Below are 17,539 nucleotides of genomic sequence, written 5' to 3' on the forward strand. Positions count from 1 at the left end.
AAGTAGCTGATCAGTTCCCGCTTTGCCACTCACTCTCTTGCACGGTGCAATCACAGCTTCTCCTGGGCGCCTTCTTTCTAGACCAAATAACGCCACTCTGGTTGGTTGACTATCGCTGTACCGAAATATTCCCCTTGGGACCCCCAGCTTTCATTATCTTTTCTGCTGTTTGCACTATTCTTTCTCTTTCTGGAAATGAGGCTACTGAAACTGAACTAATTACTCCAGGCTCAGAGGATGTTTTATGGGGGTGCTGAATTGTTCTCATTTTTTCCCTCTGCCACAGCCAATACCCGTGTGTTTGTTTAAATAACGACAACTATTTCAGTGTATCGGTGCAACGCCAGCAGCACTGCGAACCTTCAAGGGGAGAAAGATCAGAACTCATCCCCGTGATGCTCCTCAAGCCAGAGTCAAGGGGAGAAGTAAACTAAGAAGTCCTCGTTTTCTCAACCCCTTTTCTCTTGAATGCTGTCCCTACCCCCAAAATGGATGCTTTCCCAGGGGCTCATCCAACTCAGACCCTACCAGTCCACAAAAGGTGTGAATCCCAGCCCTAAAGAACCCGGTGTGCCCACAGCACCTTCTTACTCTAGCCAGGGATGTCTCAGCAGCGCTGTGGAGAGTATGCAACATGGATTGCACAAGCTGCCCGTGGGCCTCGCAGCTCCTTTCCACGGTACAGGTCTAACTCTGCTCAGCAACTGGCTTTGTAGCCAGTTTTGCAGTTTGGGTGTGTTTGCGCTCTTTGCATGAGAAGCAGCTATTAAGCAGGCAGCAGCGTTCCAGGTGACCTCCCAGGGAATCCCAAAGCATAGCCTTCGGTTGGGCAAATCAGAGTCATCTCATCTCAAGGTGACAAAGGGAGGGTAAGGGTGGCAGGGTCCTTTCCAAAGGAAAGCCTTGCCACCACTGTGCCTCCTCGCTCCGAATGAAAGAGAAGTCACCTGCAATAGCGGCCGACGCCTGAGCATCCACAGCCAGCCCAAAACCTTAGAAAACACTTTGTGACTCACCAGCTCCTGCCTCATGCCAACACAGTCTGTAATTAAAGGTGTCTCGATAGAACCTCACCAGCCCTGATAAGGCAGTGTTTTCCCACCCATCTGATAACCGAGTCTCTCCATAACCTCAAGCTCCGTCTCAAGCCCTTCTCTCCCCGTGACATCCCTGGTCAGTGCAGAAGAAGCAGAGCCGGCAGACATCAGCATCCCCATCTGCTCTGGTGGTTTGATGGCTCTCCTCACCACAGGTCTCCTTATAAAACCCGCCAATTATCCCACGCATACGCAGTTCCTATGTGCCGAAGAGAGGTGACAGCCCATATCCTTCCTGAAAATCAATTAGACTATCTGTACGCTTAAGGGGGAATAAGCTTTGGGTAGGGTATTTTTCTCTTGTTGTATTTAATCTTGCTTTAGAAGCATTCAGCCACCACAGTTTAAACTGCTGATGTATGTCAGACAGACAGCGTCACCGACTTATCTACCTTGGCTCCCAGCTTTCGGCTGCAAGAGCGTTGCTCCATAAGTTCAGCATCCTTTGCATTAGACAGGTGTTTATCTCATTCCTACATTTAAACACATAAAGTAGTTCAAATTACTCCTGCTTGTCTTACCTGTGGTTCACCAAACATGCCCTTTAAGATGGAAGCCGAGGCATCGTGTGCATTCACACAGGACGGAATTTTTCGTTAAAAATGGTCTGCACATTGCTGGTGTCTGCCCCTGCATTCACTCAGCTTGCAAAACTCTTTTTACCATCCAAACCCATTTGATGCACAAGGCAATTTTTTGTGAGCATGGTGGTATAACAAAGAACTACTTAATAGGTAAAGCACAACAGCAAAGCAACAGCGGGTCCTAACTACCAAGCAGCGGCTTGTTTGGGGTTGTGGGTTTTTTCCATGTTAAAGGAATTGCATATTTTGAAAACCCTCCTCCTTACTGAGAGCATGCCAGATAATTAAACCGAAGCTCTTATTTTTAAAATCTAATTTACTTTTGAAAACATAAGCTGCTGGACTATTTTTAGGATTTTTCTTATGTGGGCCAGTGGAAATAGGCTAGCCAGTTAGCGTGAGGGCTTACAGACTGCGCCGCGCGGAGTTCACTTTCCAGACTTTAAGCTGAACACCATAAATCAGTAGAACAATGAAAAAAAAATTCCCTTTCAAATTATAAATAAATATGTGCAGTGAAGTACTGATACTCATCTTTCGTTCTGAAAAAGCTTATTTTTAGCAACACTAAATCTGGGCCTACAGCTTTGACTCAAGAGTTTCTCTAATTTGTTACCAACTGTGAAAGGTCATCCTGGTGTTGGAAGTGCTGCCCTCACCACCGAAATCAGGCGAGGACTATTGGATTAGATTTAGCAATACCTGTGGAACATCTTGTATCATACATCACTCCACACAAAATGTATGCTAGAGAAGGGAAATAACACCAGTAGCACAAGGATAATTTTTCTGAAGTATAGAGTTTTGCGACCCTTACTTCACAAATATCAAGAAAAGTAACAGAATTGGAGGTACCTGCATCTAGCCCCTACCAATTTTGTTCACTATATTGTAACCCAGAGGAAAATAATCTACCTACCCACACTTACAGTGAATGATTCAGTGAAAGTCATTTCTGTGATAGGCTGGCATGCAAAAAAATGCCCCTGGACTACAAAAAAAAAAAAAAAAATTAAAAAAAATCTTCTTAGAATCCTCCACAAAAAGCATCTCAGCAGGTAACCAAAATGACTCTGACCTCTGAAATCTCTCTCCTTTTTGTTGGCAGCACTTCCCACCAAAGGGCTGGGAGTCCAGCATCACTCCCTGGGGCATCTGGCCCGCCTCACCAGTGGCAGCTTGCCTTGCTGCCGGCCACGTCCTCTTTGAGGTGATGGAGAAGTGAAGATGCTTCACCTGGGGCAAAGGACCTGCAGCCTGAGGACTGGATATGGCCCTCAGCCCCATGACCCGTGTTTTTCCAAATCCCTGCCGGATAACATCCCAGAGAGGAGTTTGCAAGGCTTGCTCAGCCCTCCGCAAGGAAAAGCTGACCTTCCCCAGTTCTAGCTCCTTGTTCACAGCCAAACACAATATATTAGCAAAGGCACTACAGCCCAGCAGTGTTTATCCAAGACTACCACGGGGCCAGAGAAACTGCGAAACACTGCGGGATGCAAAGTTTCCTCCAATTATTTGACCGCCTCGAAAATGCAAATGCATTCACCATACCTCTTGCTGCAACCCCGGCCCTGCTCGCTTCCCCCACCTGGGAGCAATATTTCATGGCAGTGCAATTTAAAGGCAGGGTGGTTTTATTAATTTTAAAGCCTCAGACTCTCACAGGTCCAGGTGCTACTCCACAGCACTCGAGGACAGAAATCCGGTCCTTGAAGAGGCCTCTTCTCTAATCTTCTCGGGGGTTCCTGTTTGCCTGCTGACTCACGAGCCTGTCCCGAGACCTTTATGGGCACGTCAAGTCCATGTGCTGTTCACAGGAGTGAGATCTACCCACGTAAGGGCTCTGGGAGCAGGCTCCAAACTTGCTGACCCAAAGGTATTACCCGTCCCTGCCGGCTTGGCTGCGACGCCTCTGTGCACTCCTATCTCCTGGCAAGCATCCCGCCTCCCACACGTCCTGCAGCCACAATCCCTCCCTGCACTTTCGCTTTCAGCTGCTTTACAACACCGGGAGAAAAGAGTAGATTACAGAATCACAGAACGGTAGGGGTTGGAAGGGACCTCTGGAGATCATCTAGTCCAACCCCCTGCCAGAGCAGGGTCCCCTAGAGCAGGTTGCACAGGAACGCGTCCAGGCGGGTTTCGAATAGCGAAGGAGACTCCACCACCTCTCTGGGCAGCCTGTTCCAGTGCTCTGCCACCCTCAAAGGAAAGAAGTTCCTCCTCATGTTGAGATGGAACTTCCTATGTTCAAGTTTGTGCCCGTTACCTCTTGTCCTGTCACTGGGCACCACTGAAAAAAGACCGGTCCCATCCTCCTGACACCCACCCTTTAAGTATTTATAAGCATTGGTAAGATCCCTCCCCTCAGTCTTCTTTTTTCAAGACTGAAAAGACCCAAGTCCCTCAGCCTTTCTTCATAAGACAAATGTTCCAGTCCCCTAATCATCTTCGTAGCCCTTTGCTGTATATTCACTATCAACAGTTCCATATATAGTATCAACACCCACAACTGCCTTAAGCACAGCGGTAGGAAGAGCCCAGTCCCCAGGTGTCACAACACCAAATTCGCCACCAAGCAGATCACCGACACCAGACAACCTACCACCACCAAGCAAACTCACACCAGGTCTGTGTAACAGCCACCAGGACCTGAATCTGGCCCAAAATTTTCAAGCAAGTAGGATGCCATTTAACACAGTGCTTTTACATGGCCTGGAACCAACTGGGGTGAACATGCCCCTTCCTCCCTTACCCGCCTCTGCCTCCTCAGTTCAGCAGGGACATGATCACCTGCCCTGAGGCCTGTCGGTACAAGTGCTCTAATTTTCTTCCTGTTCCTTATTACCAATCCAGTATTGTTTAACTCTAAGTCAAGTCAAAGCCGATTTCCTTATTGGTGACGAGCCAAGAAAATCCCTGTGGGAAACTGCCAAGGGTCCCAGGCACCTTCTCAGCCTCCTCAAGCTGGTCCACGTATTTACCGCAGGATGCCAACAGGCCTCTTACAGTATCATAATATAAAATCTCCTGGGTAGTTTCCAGGAGGAATTACAACAAAAAAAAAGGAATCAAGGAAGAGATGAAAATACCATCAAGGTGTCAGGCACCACTTAAACGGAGACCAAGAAAATGGTCACGTCCTATAAACCACGCTGTGCAACGTCTCCTCACCCACAAACTACCCGGTGAGGGACTGCGATGATTCAAAGCATTAGTTCAGTATTAAATTAAATTAATTAAAATAACCAAGACAAGCCTCTGCAGCCTCAGCAAGATATCAAGTGCCTGTAACCCGTCCGTTCTGCTGAACTGATCCACACCAACGATGGCTCCTTGTTCTTCAGCTGCTCCCAGAAAAATATCCCTCACTCCTGCTATCAAAACAAGCCTTACAACTCCCTTCTGACTGACTCACTGCACCTGATCAGTGGCCTGCTCTCTTACGGGAGGGAGATACAGCTTCATGGAAAGCAAAAGGAGCGACTGACCACCAGATTATATCTCCTTGCAGCCTACAACAGCAGGACTGCTGTATTACCTCCTGGGAAAATGGGAAGCTTACGCGCTGACAGACAAATGTGGCCACACTGAGCCCACTGGTAGGGACTCTTTGTTGTAGGAAATCCCCGAAAGGACGGACAGATTGAGAGCCACATAGGAGGCTTCAGCTGGCGTAGTCCTCTAAAATGTCTGGGGTTTTTTTTCAGGCTGTCCCCATTTAACACCTCTGGCAAAGTAACTACAGGTTACGCTGACCGCACAGGCTCTGGGGTAGTTTTGACGCCATCTTTGAAACTCTTTAAAGTACTTACCAGGTGCATAACAATTATAATTACAGATTTATATGGAGATGGTGCAGTAAGTTGCTTTTGGTAAGGAAGAAAACAAGGAGAAGAGCAAAGGAAGAAAAAAGCCCCTACTTTTTCTCCGACACCCAGGGCAAAGGAAAACACCCTGCAGACAGAGCCACAGGCGGGAGCACTGGGACAGAGGGACTGGCAGGACGGCACCTCTGCCAGGGCTGGACATGACGGCCCGGCCTGGGACACTGAGAGAGGCACCAGCAAAGTCTTGAGACTGTGAGGAGACTGGGAAGGTGAGCAGGCACTGATGCAGGCTGGGAAGATCATACCAGTGCTGTGGGAGGTGAAAGCATTGGGAAAATCATCCCACAACACCAAGCAGATGCTGGTTTCGCTGCCCAGCAGTTAATGCTAATGCTTGGTGTGTTAAAGGAGATACGGGAGCAGTCTGACGGGCTCCAAGCTGCTGTCCTGACCCCCGTGAGTGTGCAGAAAGCCAACCTGCTCAGGGACACAAACGGTGGCAGCACTGCTGTTCGTGATCCCCGCAGCCAGAGAGCACGTCCTGGTGACGATGAACTCCCTTCATCCATCCCCTCCTTGCTTTTTCTGTACAGCCTCTACTGGGCCAGCAACAGAGCTATTTTGGGTAGAAGCTGCTAGCTTGGGCGAGCTGTCTGAAAGGAGCCCCCACTCTTTTTGCACTACACGTTGGCCAGAGGAAATTACTCCGGGCAGAGGATTTAATTCCCAGCGCCCACACACTCCAGGAAACAGCTCTCTTCCCCTCTGGTGTCATCTAATTAAGCGTGGCTTTCTCCTTTCACACCTTCATTGTGGGTAAGGTGGGGAGAAGACCATAAAGCTTTCCTCTAGCTCCTGAGAGAGGACAACCAGGTCCCTGTCCAGGATAAGGGAGAAAAGGCTCAGGCTTTACAAGTCCTCAAGCTGGTGCACCCCTGGGTAATTATTCTGGATAACGTGGAAGATTTCCTACTTATAGCTGACACCTTGGTTTGATACGCACTGCACAAAGGCCAACACACTAACCATGGTGTCTTGTTCACTCAAAGTAACTTTGAGCAGCCACGGAAGAGAGAACGCATTTGCAGCAGCGTTAGGGAAAGGTCCAACATTGTCCCTAACGCTCACCTGCACCTTGTGTCACACGCTCACAGGACTGAAGGGCGAGGTGAAGCCCGCTAGCATTCAGCAAAAAGAGCCAGGAACACAATATACTGCTAAAATTATGCTGTTATTCCCCTAACGTGCTCCTCGTACATACAGGCATATTTCCCAATCATAAGTCCAAAGCCTCATTTACGTCAGAAACTAAGCAGTATGGCTGCAGCCCTAAAAATCCCTAGCGCGGCCACAGCTGTAACTGCTATTAAGGTATTTTCCAACATGATAAAGGGAATAATCACATTGGCATACATCATCTTTATGATTATTCTGTGTGCTTCTGGTATAACCATTTCTGGGAACTATTTTTTTTTTTAATGTTATACTCATAACCGAAACAAATTACGTGAATAAAAACGTCCAGAGGGAAACAAACCCTCATCAGCCAGTCAGTCAAACAACAACCTCCCAGTGGGTTTCTACTTCCCGGTCCCACCATTGCTCCTTCGCAATCCTCTCAAGGCAACGGAGGTCTGGAACGAGCGCACACAAGCCGAGCGTCTGCCTGTCCTGCTCCTACCAACACCAGGAACATCGAGCAACGCGCATTCCCCAGGGAAGGAACACAGTTTCTTCACAGCCATCCCAGTTCCCACCAGCATCCACAGCCACAGGCCACAACCAGGCACAACCTCGTACCCTGCGGGCAGGCGACTCTTCCTCCCACAGGGAGAGGGCACAAATGCGCAATTTGTTTAGGGAGTCCATGGAGTTTTGCTTGGAAGGCTGTCAGGTAAGAAAATCAAGCAAAAATAGGCATCATTTGTTGCACCGCTACTGAGGTCAACCTCTGGGCATGGGACTCAAGCACCAAGAAGCAGATGGGGAAAACACAAGAGCAAAGACCCCTAAGTATAACATACAGGTGCATGTAAGAAACTTCAAACTGGATTCCAATTTATTTTTTTTTCCTAGCGAAAAATAAGATTGAAATATAACGAGGAGAAAAAAGGATGTTCTTGAAACTGCAGTTAAAAAAGCCCAGGAAAAAGGCATGAAATTCCATTTTGTGCCCAAATATTCCTCTATCATCCTAGCTGAAATAAGTTTTAGATTGATTTTTACGTTGCCCCTAAAGCCATAATAGCATCTTGAATGGTTCAATTACAACAGAAAGCAGAGAAGTAACAAACAGACAAGAGTATGCTCGCCAGTAAAGGAAGGGTATGGTCTCTATATACACACACGTATGTATACATATGTATCAGAACTTAAAAGCATTAACTGATTTGGTTAAGCTGTGCTAATATATTGGTATTGCTCATTTGCTTGGAGTCCCTCTAGTTCGCCTGGATCAGGAGAAGAGGCTGAGGTTAAACTGAGGTTAGCGGACACGTGTCAGCCAAGCCTGACCTAATCCTGGGTTTCTTCCTACTTGTTGTGTCTTCCTCTCTAAATAATATTAAGAATAGGAAGAAACCACAGGGACGCAGTTGGGTTCCAAATAACTATTTTTAGTAAACCGTACACAAACAGACGAGGCTGAGTTGTACACGCCGGCCGCTCCGCAGAAACCTCCTCACCGTGATCCCTGGCTCCCTGGCTGTCTCCCTCACGGACTCTGCCCTTCCCTTCCCGCCCCAAGTCCTGCCATGCAAGATAGGGAGATCCCCCAAGACTGAAACAGAAACAATGCTTTTTCTAAATTCTGTATTGATCTAAGTGTTATCTAATACCATTCCTCCACCTGGTACAAGAGGACCTTGATAACACAGCGTAGGTGACTTCGAGCTACTTGGACCCGCCATGCCATCTAAGCATCCCCTGTGAAAGAAACGAAAATACTACAGCTTAAAGCACCGAGGTGCTAGCTTTTACTGCCTTTCATCGAGTACACAATATTTTGCTCCCACTATTTCCAGGGAAATAACACTCTGTACGACTGTTATAAGATGTAAAATGTGTACTGTGCTGTTCAGAGGGAGCTCGTAATTGAAACATTTGAGCGCCAATGAAATCCCAAACGTAAAGTTTTTAATTTTCATTCAACCATGACATTAAAATTCTGGTTGTGCGGGGGGGAGGGGGGGGGCGGAATTACTACCTCAGAGTGCTTTTAAGATCTATTCTTTCTGATATAGTAACTGGGATAAGCTCAGCCAAGATGCCAGCAGCTGCTGGCATATACTCCAGCGGCTTGTTCCCGACACCACTGCCTGCTTCTCCTTTGTCATCCCTACTCCCGTACCACACCAGAGGTTGTCAAGAGGCTTATCAAGGAGATGTGGCCTGCTGCCTGCAATGCAGGAAGGAGTGCCACCACCTTCACCCACGTGCCTTCAACCCCGCACCAGGAATGAGCTGTTGGAGAGCGGGGCTCCTGTCGAGGCAGCTATCCAAGCTCGGGGCAGACGTACTCGAGACAGGCCCAGCAGGGTGAAGCACCCACCGAAAGAACCGGCTCAGACATCTTTGTCTGAAGGCGCATGACCATCACTTATAGGAAGGAGAAGGTTATCTTGCAATACTGATCTTATTCAGCAGCTTCCAAGGTAACAGGGTATGACACCAGGCTAAAAAACCTCAGCTAAACCACTGAACGCTCTGCACAGCTGATGGGGAAGCCCTGAAAGGCCTGTTTGTATCTAGCAGATCCTCAGACCATCTTCCCCAACACTCGTGTTCACAAACTGTGTAAGAGCGATCTCGGACCGCATCACGCACAAACTCATGTTCCTCCTTACTTGCATCCCATGATCTTCATGGGTTGCCTGTTTCACTATCCAGATGGAATTTAGGGTGTTGAATTTAGCCTGGAAAATTTTTAAAGGTTTGACATTTGCCTGCCAGAGAGACAACATCTCTCCCCCCAGAAAAACAGCCTGCAGACAAGGTATTGCTAGGAGCTTTGCTTTTTGCACTGCTTTCCTTTCCCCCCCTTCACTCAAATCATATTGGCCATGGTATCTCCAGAAAGGACCCAGCCACGACTTCTCATCCACATCTGATGGAACAAATCCACCAATTTCGGTGCCTGTGTGTCCACATGCCACCCAGCTGGGGAATGGCATCCTGATTTATCAAACCTCCAGAGTACAAGGCCCGTCTCTTCTTCTGGAGTAGTACAGAGAGATGTGAGGAAAAGCCTCCTACCCATTAAGTTGCTTTATCACGGTGTTTCAAGTACTGAGCACAGAGGAAGGATGAGCTTGTGGTAATGCCACTATATAGAGATGTAGCTTCCAGCAGTCCTCGCCTCCTACCACAGATTGCCCAAATAGTTTCGAGGAGGTCAAATAATCTCTCACATCAGATTTCCCCACCTTTTAAGTGCCTGAGAAGGAAACATTTGCAAGCAACCGTGGAGCACTCAGACATCAAAATGGTGAGGACTATATAAACAGATACATATCTCACTGGTGAAGAAACAGACTGATGTGTTTAATGGTTTATAATGGCTGTTTTAGTTGCCATGAAAGTACTTAAGCGCACGCAACGCGTCCTTGGATTAAATCTAAATGAACATAAACAGCAATAAAAAATGGCTTTTATTACAAGAAGGCCTGACTCTTGTTTGCACCTGTAACTCTAAATATATGTTAACAGGATGTCAAACTCCGTATTATAAGATGCTAAAAAGCAAAACAACATTACAGTCATTTGCATAGAAAACATAACGACACGGGGAGAGAGGTAAAACAAAATGGACAACTTGCTTGGGTCTGATTCGAACGTCTTAGAAAAAATGGCATTTGCTGGAGTCAGGACTGAGCTACCGAGGAGCTTTGTGCCAGGTAAAGCTATAACAAAACGGAGATGAAAACACCGAATCGGGTCCCTGGAAGGGAGATAAATGAGGGTCAGAATGAAGTTAATTTAAATCCAGCGAGCTGATACAGAGGGAGTTAGAGAGAGCCGCAAAACAAAATGAAAGGCTCAGTAGGAGCCTGCACAGCCAGTGCTGCAGTGTCAGAAACGCAACACAGTGCCATCTGAAACCTACAGGCACAGTACCAGGACTCCAGGAAAAAAACCCAAGGGTGGCACTCCTGGGGACGACATGCCTGCCTGAAACAGCCCCGGAATAAAGCGCAAGGGTCCTGCAACCCATGGCCCCGACAGCAGATGCATGTCGAGGGGAGGCTCAGCAGAGCCTCTGGGGAGGGCATCCACGGCCAGAGTAATATAACAGAGGAATATAACGGAGCCACATCTGTTTACACCGGGGAGGAGGATTTGCCCCTTTCTTTTGGTCCTGCTTGGCATCCTCCTTTGGGTCTCTTATGGGAGAGAAGGTGTCTTAACACAATAGATAATTAGCTGTAACGCATCCTCTGTGGCTGTAACAACTTAACAGGGCTTATCTGTAGACCCGGTCTAGGCTTCCAGTTATCCTTGTTCTCCCGGTTCCCTTCCCGCCCCCCCCCCCGACATTTGCATCTCAGCTTGACAGATATTTTGTATTTAAGCTGAATAAAAGTGCTTGCATGTGCCTGTGCACGCTTAGGAGAAGGAAGGAGAAAACCACCCGGTTTCAACTCGGATTCCCTGAGACACGGCTCGTTCCATTTTCCCTTCCCTGACAAACAGAGGGAGCTGAAATAAGAAACGTCAACTTCGGGATCCTGCTCTACCGAACGACAACTCATTAGAAATATCAGACTCTACGGTTTTTTTTTTTTAAAAAAAAAAGCAAGAAGAAAAAAAATCCCCAGGAAGTTGATGCATCGGCGTGTTGCATCTGTGTCAAGCTCTGGGTAAACAAGCAGCAACATGAATGAAATCTGTCCAGAAAGACTGCATTTCAGCGCCAACCACGCAATCTCTGGCCAAACCACTGCATATGTAACAAAGTTTGATCTCGCTTGCGAGCGCTCAGCTGCGCTTCTGCCATTTCCTGTGGAAAACTGAAGCTCGGAACCGCGTCCGTCACCCAGCCCCCGCCGACACCCCTCTGCCAGCTCCCCCCAAACACACGCACCCCCACCCCCGCGAAGGCAGGCGGGCAGCCCCGGCGGAGCCAGGCGGGGATGCTCGGCAGCTCCCTCCCCTCCCTCCGGACCGGCAAGGGGCAAACCCGCCCGGCTGCCCTCTCCTCCCTCCCCGGCCACCCCGGCGGCAGGTGTCGCAGCCCCTCGCCCCGAGGGGAGCGAACAGACGGACGCCGGGGAAGGGGGGGTCCCGCACCGGCGCCAACAGGTGGTCGTCGGCGCCCGGTGCCGCCCCGCGGCCGCACTCACCGCTGGCGTTCTTGCCGCAGATGAGGTGCTGGTAGGGCTGCAGCAAGCCCCAGAGCTCGGGGTCGTTGTTGACCGTCTGCTCCAGCGCCTCCAGGGTGAACCGGGGCGCCTCGCCGCCCTCCTGCTTCTCCTTCTCGGCCGGGGAGGCGGCGGCGGCCGGCGGGCGGCCGGGCGGCGGGAGCGGGGCGGCGGGGCCGGCCAGCACCCGGGCGTGGATGTCGCGGAAGAGGCTCTCGGTGCCGGCGGTGAGGTAGATGGCGGCGTGCTCGTGGATGCGCAGGGCCACCCGGCTGTCCACCATCCAGCGGTAGAACTTGCCCACGGAGAAGGCCAGCCCGCACCGCGCCGACTTGCCGCGGCTGAAGCGGTCGCCGCCGCTGCCGCTCATGTTGTAGAGGGAGAGGGCGCCCAGGGCGGCCGCCGTGCAGCGGGCCGCCAGCGTCCAGCCCAGGACGATCTCCATGGCGCTCCGCACTTCGTGCTTGGTGCACTTGGCGAAGCGGAGGCTCAGCCGCTGCGCTTCCCGGGCGATGCGCACCAGCGCCCGGCTCACCAGCGTCGAGAGCCGCGCCGCCGCATCCCGGCTCCCGGGGCTGGAGGCGGCGGCGGCGGCTCCCGGCGCCCGCGGCTCCCGGCGCGGCGGCGGCAGCAGCAGAGCCTCCACCTCCTCCAGGCTCCAGGGGACCTCCTCAAGGTCGGGCAGGAGCCGGGAGCACTGCTGCCCCGCGCAGTCCAGCACCTCGGAGTCTTCCGCTAGGACGGTGTTGACGGTGTCGAAGCTGTTGTGCCGACTGTGCATGGAGTCAGTTAGGTGCGGCCAGCAGCTTCCTCCATAGGGGTACGCGGGGTGCGAATCCGAGCAGCAGAGCGACAAGTTGGAGGAACGCACCGAATCCGCCGCGCCACCATACCCGGAGTCCAGCGTCAGGTCTTCCAGCGTCCTCACCCCCGTCTTACCTCTCCGGGCCATCGCCGCACTTCATGCTGCACCCGCGGGGACCCGGGCACGGGGAGGTGGTGGTGGGGGGGGGGGGGGTGGAGGGGCAAAAGAAGAGAACGGGGAGGTGGGGGAGCAGCGGCGAGAGACCCGCCGGCCGCAGCCTGGCTGCCGCCCCGCAACAGACGCCGGCGAAGCGGCGGCGGTGCTGGCCGCTGCCCCCGCTCCCGGTTCCCGGCTCCGGGGCTCCTGCACTGCGCCGCGCCGCCGGCCCGACACCGCACCGCAGCGCCGGCCAGGCGGCGCGCCGAGGAGGGGGGTGGGCGGGACTATGCAAAGCGCCTCCGGCTGGCGGCCAATGGGGCGGCGCCTGGGGGGCGGGGATATGCAAAGCGCCGCGGACGGCGGCCAATAGGGGCGGCACCGCCCGGCGCCAGGGCACCGCCCCTTCGGCTCCGCGGGGCGCGGACGGGGCGCGCCGCACCGCGCAGCGAGGGGCGGGAGGGGGGAGAGGGACCGCCTGGTGCTGTCGCCGGCCTGTCCCCGGTCCCATCTCGGTCCCGCGGGGACTGCAAGCACACTCCCGCCTGCGCGGGGTCCCCGCCCGGGCTGCAGCCTGCGCGGCCGCGCAGGCTGCAGCCCGAGCGGGGACCCCGCGCAGGCAGAAACCCCGCGGTTCAGTCCCGAAAATGTTACGGTTTGTCGTTTAGATAATTATTCTCTCACCCAATGACCCCTCCCCAGCTGGGGAATAAAAAAAAAAAACAAAACAAAAAACCACCACAAGGAAACCCAAGGGTCCAAGGGTTGAAGTATAAACAGAATAAGATTAAATAATTAACATCAATGACACTAAAGAACCGATATCGACCCCGCTACCGGTGTAAAATATACAAGGATTATACTCAGCCAATTATATGCTCTGCACTCCCAGCAGTGGACAGCAAATGTTGGACACTGCGAGTGCTGGCGGCTTTGGGAGGCCTCAAGGGTCCATCACCAGGGCAAGAAGTTCTCAGGATCGCCAGCCATCGTAGCATAGGAGAAAATCCTCAGCGAACTTGCTGATTTATATTGAATGGGACGTTCACGGTATGAAATAATCCCGTTGGGCAGCTTGTGTCTCGCTTCTACTCATCCCTGCACCTGGCCAACTCGAAAATACCAAGACCTTGAAACCTGCATACCATAGCTAGCTATGAAGTAAGTATTTTCACAAATTCAGACGCTAAAATCTTCTAAAAATGCTGTTTTCCTTAGCATTAGAAGAGACCTTACTGAAAAGTAAAATCACCGAAAGAGGAAATTAATCCTGTGTCGCTCAAACCAGGACAACACGTTAATTCAGCATCAGTCCAGTGAGTCTCGGGAGATGTGTGGCCTACCGTGTCCCCGTGCACTGAGTCCTCTGTTCCCTCCCGGCTGGGAAGAGCAAGGTGTGAAGCTTGTCTGTGTTACATCCGCCACCGACGGCTCCTCAGGCACATAAACTGGAGTCCCGCTCCAGCCCTCACTGGTTTTTCACAGCAGCAGTTTCCTGCTGTTGCTGTACAGGAATGAAAGGCGGCACAGGCGCACATACCAACGGCGCAAGACAGTCAAGATGTTTTGAAACCGAGCAGAAACTGCCACGTAAGAATACCAGGCATCACTCGAGTCAGGAAGAGGGATTTCCAAATAATTAAAACAAGTACAATAAAGCCCTTAGATATTCTTGAAATTAACCTCCTAAGTATCACGGAGACTTTGACAAGTAAGATTTGTATTGGGCTTAGGGTGCATTTCCTATGCAGATTAAGATTTCTTGTGCAATATACGGACAATTTGCCCACAACTAATGTATTTTAATCTTACATTGCTAGGCTTTAGTGTTATTAGGAGTCGCCTGGCTGATATCCCAGGCAACAGACTGAGAATGTATACGCTTGTGCGTTTTGGTTTTGAAGAAAAGTTGTATCCTTTTAAGTGTAAAATACCAGCGAAATTCTATCCCTTTAAGGATAAAAGCCTAGCAAACACATTTCTCTATCATGCCAAGAGAGGCGGCCAAAATTCTTGAGCAGACAAGGCGAGTCATGTAAGAGATTTCCCCGTCCAAGTGAGCGAAGCCTGGCGATCCTTCAACACAAACTTCCTAAAAAAAAGGCGCAGACGCAACTACAGGTAGGCTCATTTGTCAAACAGGTTGGGGGAAACTTATGACGCCACCGAAAACAGCGAGAGGGGTTTGTCTTCCAGATTAAGTCAAGTGCTGTCATAAACTGGTTTCTCAGCATAGCCTTGGTCCTTCCACAAGATACACTGTGCTCAATGAGTTTCCGCAGAAATCCTAAACGGCACCATATCCTGATAAAAAAATAGCAGAGCTGAGGAAAAGAGCAACCCGATCTAGAGCCACTGTCATGTGGCAAATAAGAAGTTCAAGCCCACGCTGCCGGCAGAAGCTAATCTTTGGTGGGGTGAGGGGGGATCATCAAAAATGGGAGCGTGCCTTGAGAGCAAAACGCTGCGGACTTCATGGTGATCCAGCTGTACGTCTCGCAGTAGAGCCCTCTGGTGTCTTCTGCACTTCAGTGCAGCGGCCGTTCAGAATTCGCTTTTCCGTTTGGTAGGAGAAGGAAGGAACCACCAGGACCGAACCCCTTGGGTTATTTATTTTTCTATCTATTACTCAAGTGATGGTACTGTACTCGAGTATTACAGTACACAAGACACACGTGAGTCTGTCCCTACGCTTTTACAAAGTGCCACAACTGCTCGCGCTGAACACACGTGACGAGGCCAAACTCAGGGAAAGTCCACGTTGGGGACGTTTTGTAGCAAACGGTTTGTTGAGCTTCATGAAGACACAAGGTGGGCATCCAGGGAGGATGGAACGAGTGAGCTGGGTGGTTTATTCACCAGCCTTTGTGAAAAATGGTGCTTCAGAGGTCAATGCCAGCCCTAGGCTGTCTGTTGACCTCTGAAGCATCGTTTTTAGGCTACAGCATTAACCACGCATTAAGATGAAGAGGAGAAATGAGAAGTAGACAGTTGTCTCAGTCTGTGTGAAGACTCAGGCATTCTTATTTCTGACTCAGAGCTAGTTCGTACTTTAAAAGAGGTTGTTTTTTCTTGTTTTAATTCAGAAAGCAAAATATTGGGCTTTTGGAGCTACTGGAGATTTTGTAGTTGCAACGAGATGTAGATCACCTCACACATGGTTGTTTGATTCCCAGTCCCAGAGACTACTAGTTCAGAAGATGTTGCAACACTTGGACACAGCAAAGGCTTGTCAGCAGCACCGGGCTGGTTTAAACCTTCAAAAGGAGCAGCAAGAGCTTCTGACTCATTTCTTCAGGAGATTAATTACCTTCTCATTGAAAGGGCTGGAAGTTTGGATCAGTGCAGAGTGGCCATTCTGGATCTCTGGTGATCTTCAATGCCTGAAGGATCTCGCCTGCCTGGGTGCGGGTACCTTGGCTGCTGCATCCCGGAGCGAGCTTCAGTGTGATTTGGAAGGACATCTGAAAGTGCTCCCGAGACAGGGTGACTTGGTTCTTGAAACCGCCCTGGGAAAAGGCAGGATCAAACAATTTGGAGGGAAACACACCCCTGCAACAAGTCCGGTGCCCGCATGGGGTGAGCTCCGGAGACAGTCCTCAGCTTTAATCCAGAAAGGGCACCACACCTCTCCTGCCCTGGGCTGAAAGGCAGGTGTCTGCAACTGTACCCCGCTTGCAAACCTTACAGCTAGGGTCATTTCCCTATTAGACAAAAACATCCACTGCAGAAAACAAAGTCCCTTTATATGTCAAAGGCAGGGGGGCGGGGGGGAACAATTTTCAGCTTGTTGGAGACATGGACATCAATTATCCTTGCAGAGAATTTAGACAGGGGCTGATTAAGTACCATTCCAGGATGATAAGTGCCAGCAAAAACTCTGAAAGAGGGAAATCGAACCACGTTTTAAAAAGGTGCTCAGGGCAAATTTAAGTGAATGGGAAGTTGGAGTTTGTATGGGGAAAACAGTAAGTGCACAATTATTTCCTTCCCCACCCAGTCAACTGCCCGCAAACGGCACCTTCTTGAGAGCTGCAGGGGAAGACGCGGCAGCAAACAGGCTGCCGGACAGAACAGGAATGTGCCTAGGATCGGGCCCACTCAATGCGCTGTTTATATTCAAAATTCCCGTGCCATGCGCCGCAATGACAGCTCAGATCAAAAGCAGCGTTCGCAGGATCTCCCAGTGCTATCTCCGACTGCTAGGAACAAGCGGCGCGCCTTGCTTATATCGCTGGGGAAGCCGGAATGCTAATGTCTCTAATCACAGGGGGTTAATTTACAAAGCCAGGCTGTAGTCTTGTACCCGTAGAGCAGGTGTGAAATGCACATCCCCGGCAGAGGAGCCTTCGGGGCTGCAGCCTGTGTACAGTCTGCTGCAAAAGACATCGCCCATCCAAGAAGGAACCCAGCGCTGGCATCAGGTAGCATCGCCCCTGCAGGGCCACTGGGCGACTGCTGCCAACTCTTTAGACAAGCAGGCTCAGGGACATGACTCTGGTGTTGCTCCTCAAACGCTGTACAACACCGAAAGGAGCGGGGATGAGTGACGCAATGAGGCCACCAGCTCGCTAGCTGGGAGGGAGGCACTGGTGGTGCCTCCAGCCTGAGCGGGAGGGAAGGACACCCCACGGCTGGATTCCGCAGCACCCTTTTTTTCCCCGATCAGCTCCATCCTGTGGATTTCAGCATTATGACCCCCGGCAAG

General features: G+C 50.8%; 1 protein-coding gene across 6 annotated transcripts in view; it reads right to left on the reverse strand.

Annotated features, from left to right (window-relative positions):
- Positions 1–13,095, reverse strand: part of ABTB3 (ankyrin repeat and BTB domain containing 3) — a 181,804-nt gene extending 168,709 nt beyond the window's left edge. For 3 of the 6 annotated variants that reach the window (XM_074580684.1, XM_074580655.1, XM_074580647.1), the window contains exon 1: positions 11,853–12,926. In XM_074580684.1, coding sequence (XP_074436785.1) covers positions 11,853–12,822 — 970 coding nt within the window. In that variant the 5' untranslated portion in view covers positions 12,823–12,926. Of the gene's footprint in view, positions 1–11,852 lie in introns of all 6 variants that reach the window. The other 3 variants (XM_074580674.1, XM_074580693.1, XM_074580665.1) reach the window with 3 other exon arrangements.
- Between the last annotated feature and the right edge of the window lie 4,444 nt (positions 13,096–17,539).

The sequence above is a fragment of the Larus michahellis genome, chromosome 1, assembly GCF_964199755.1.
Source record: "Larus michahellis chromosome 1, bLarMic1.1, whole genome shotgun sequence".
Lineage (NCBI taxonomy): Eukaryota > Metazoa > Chordata > Aves > Charadriiformes > Laridae > Larus > Larus michahellis.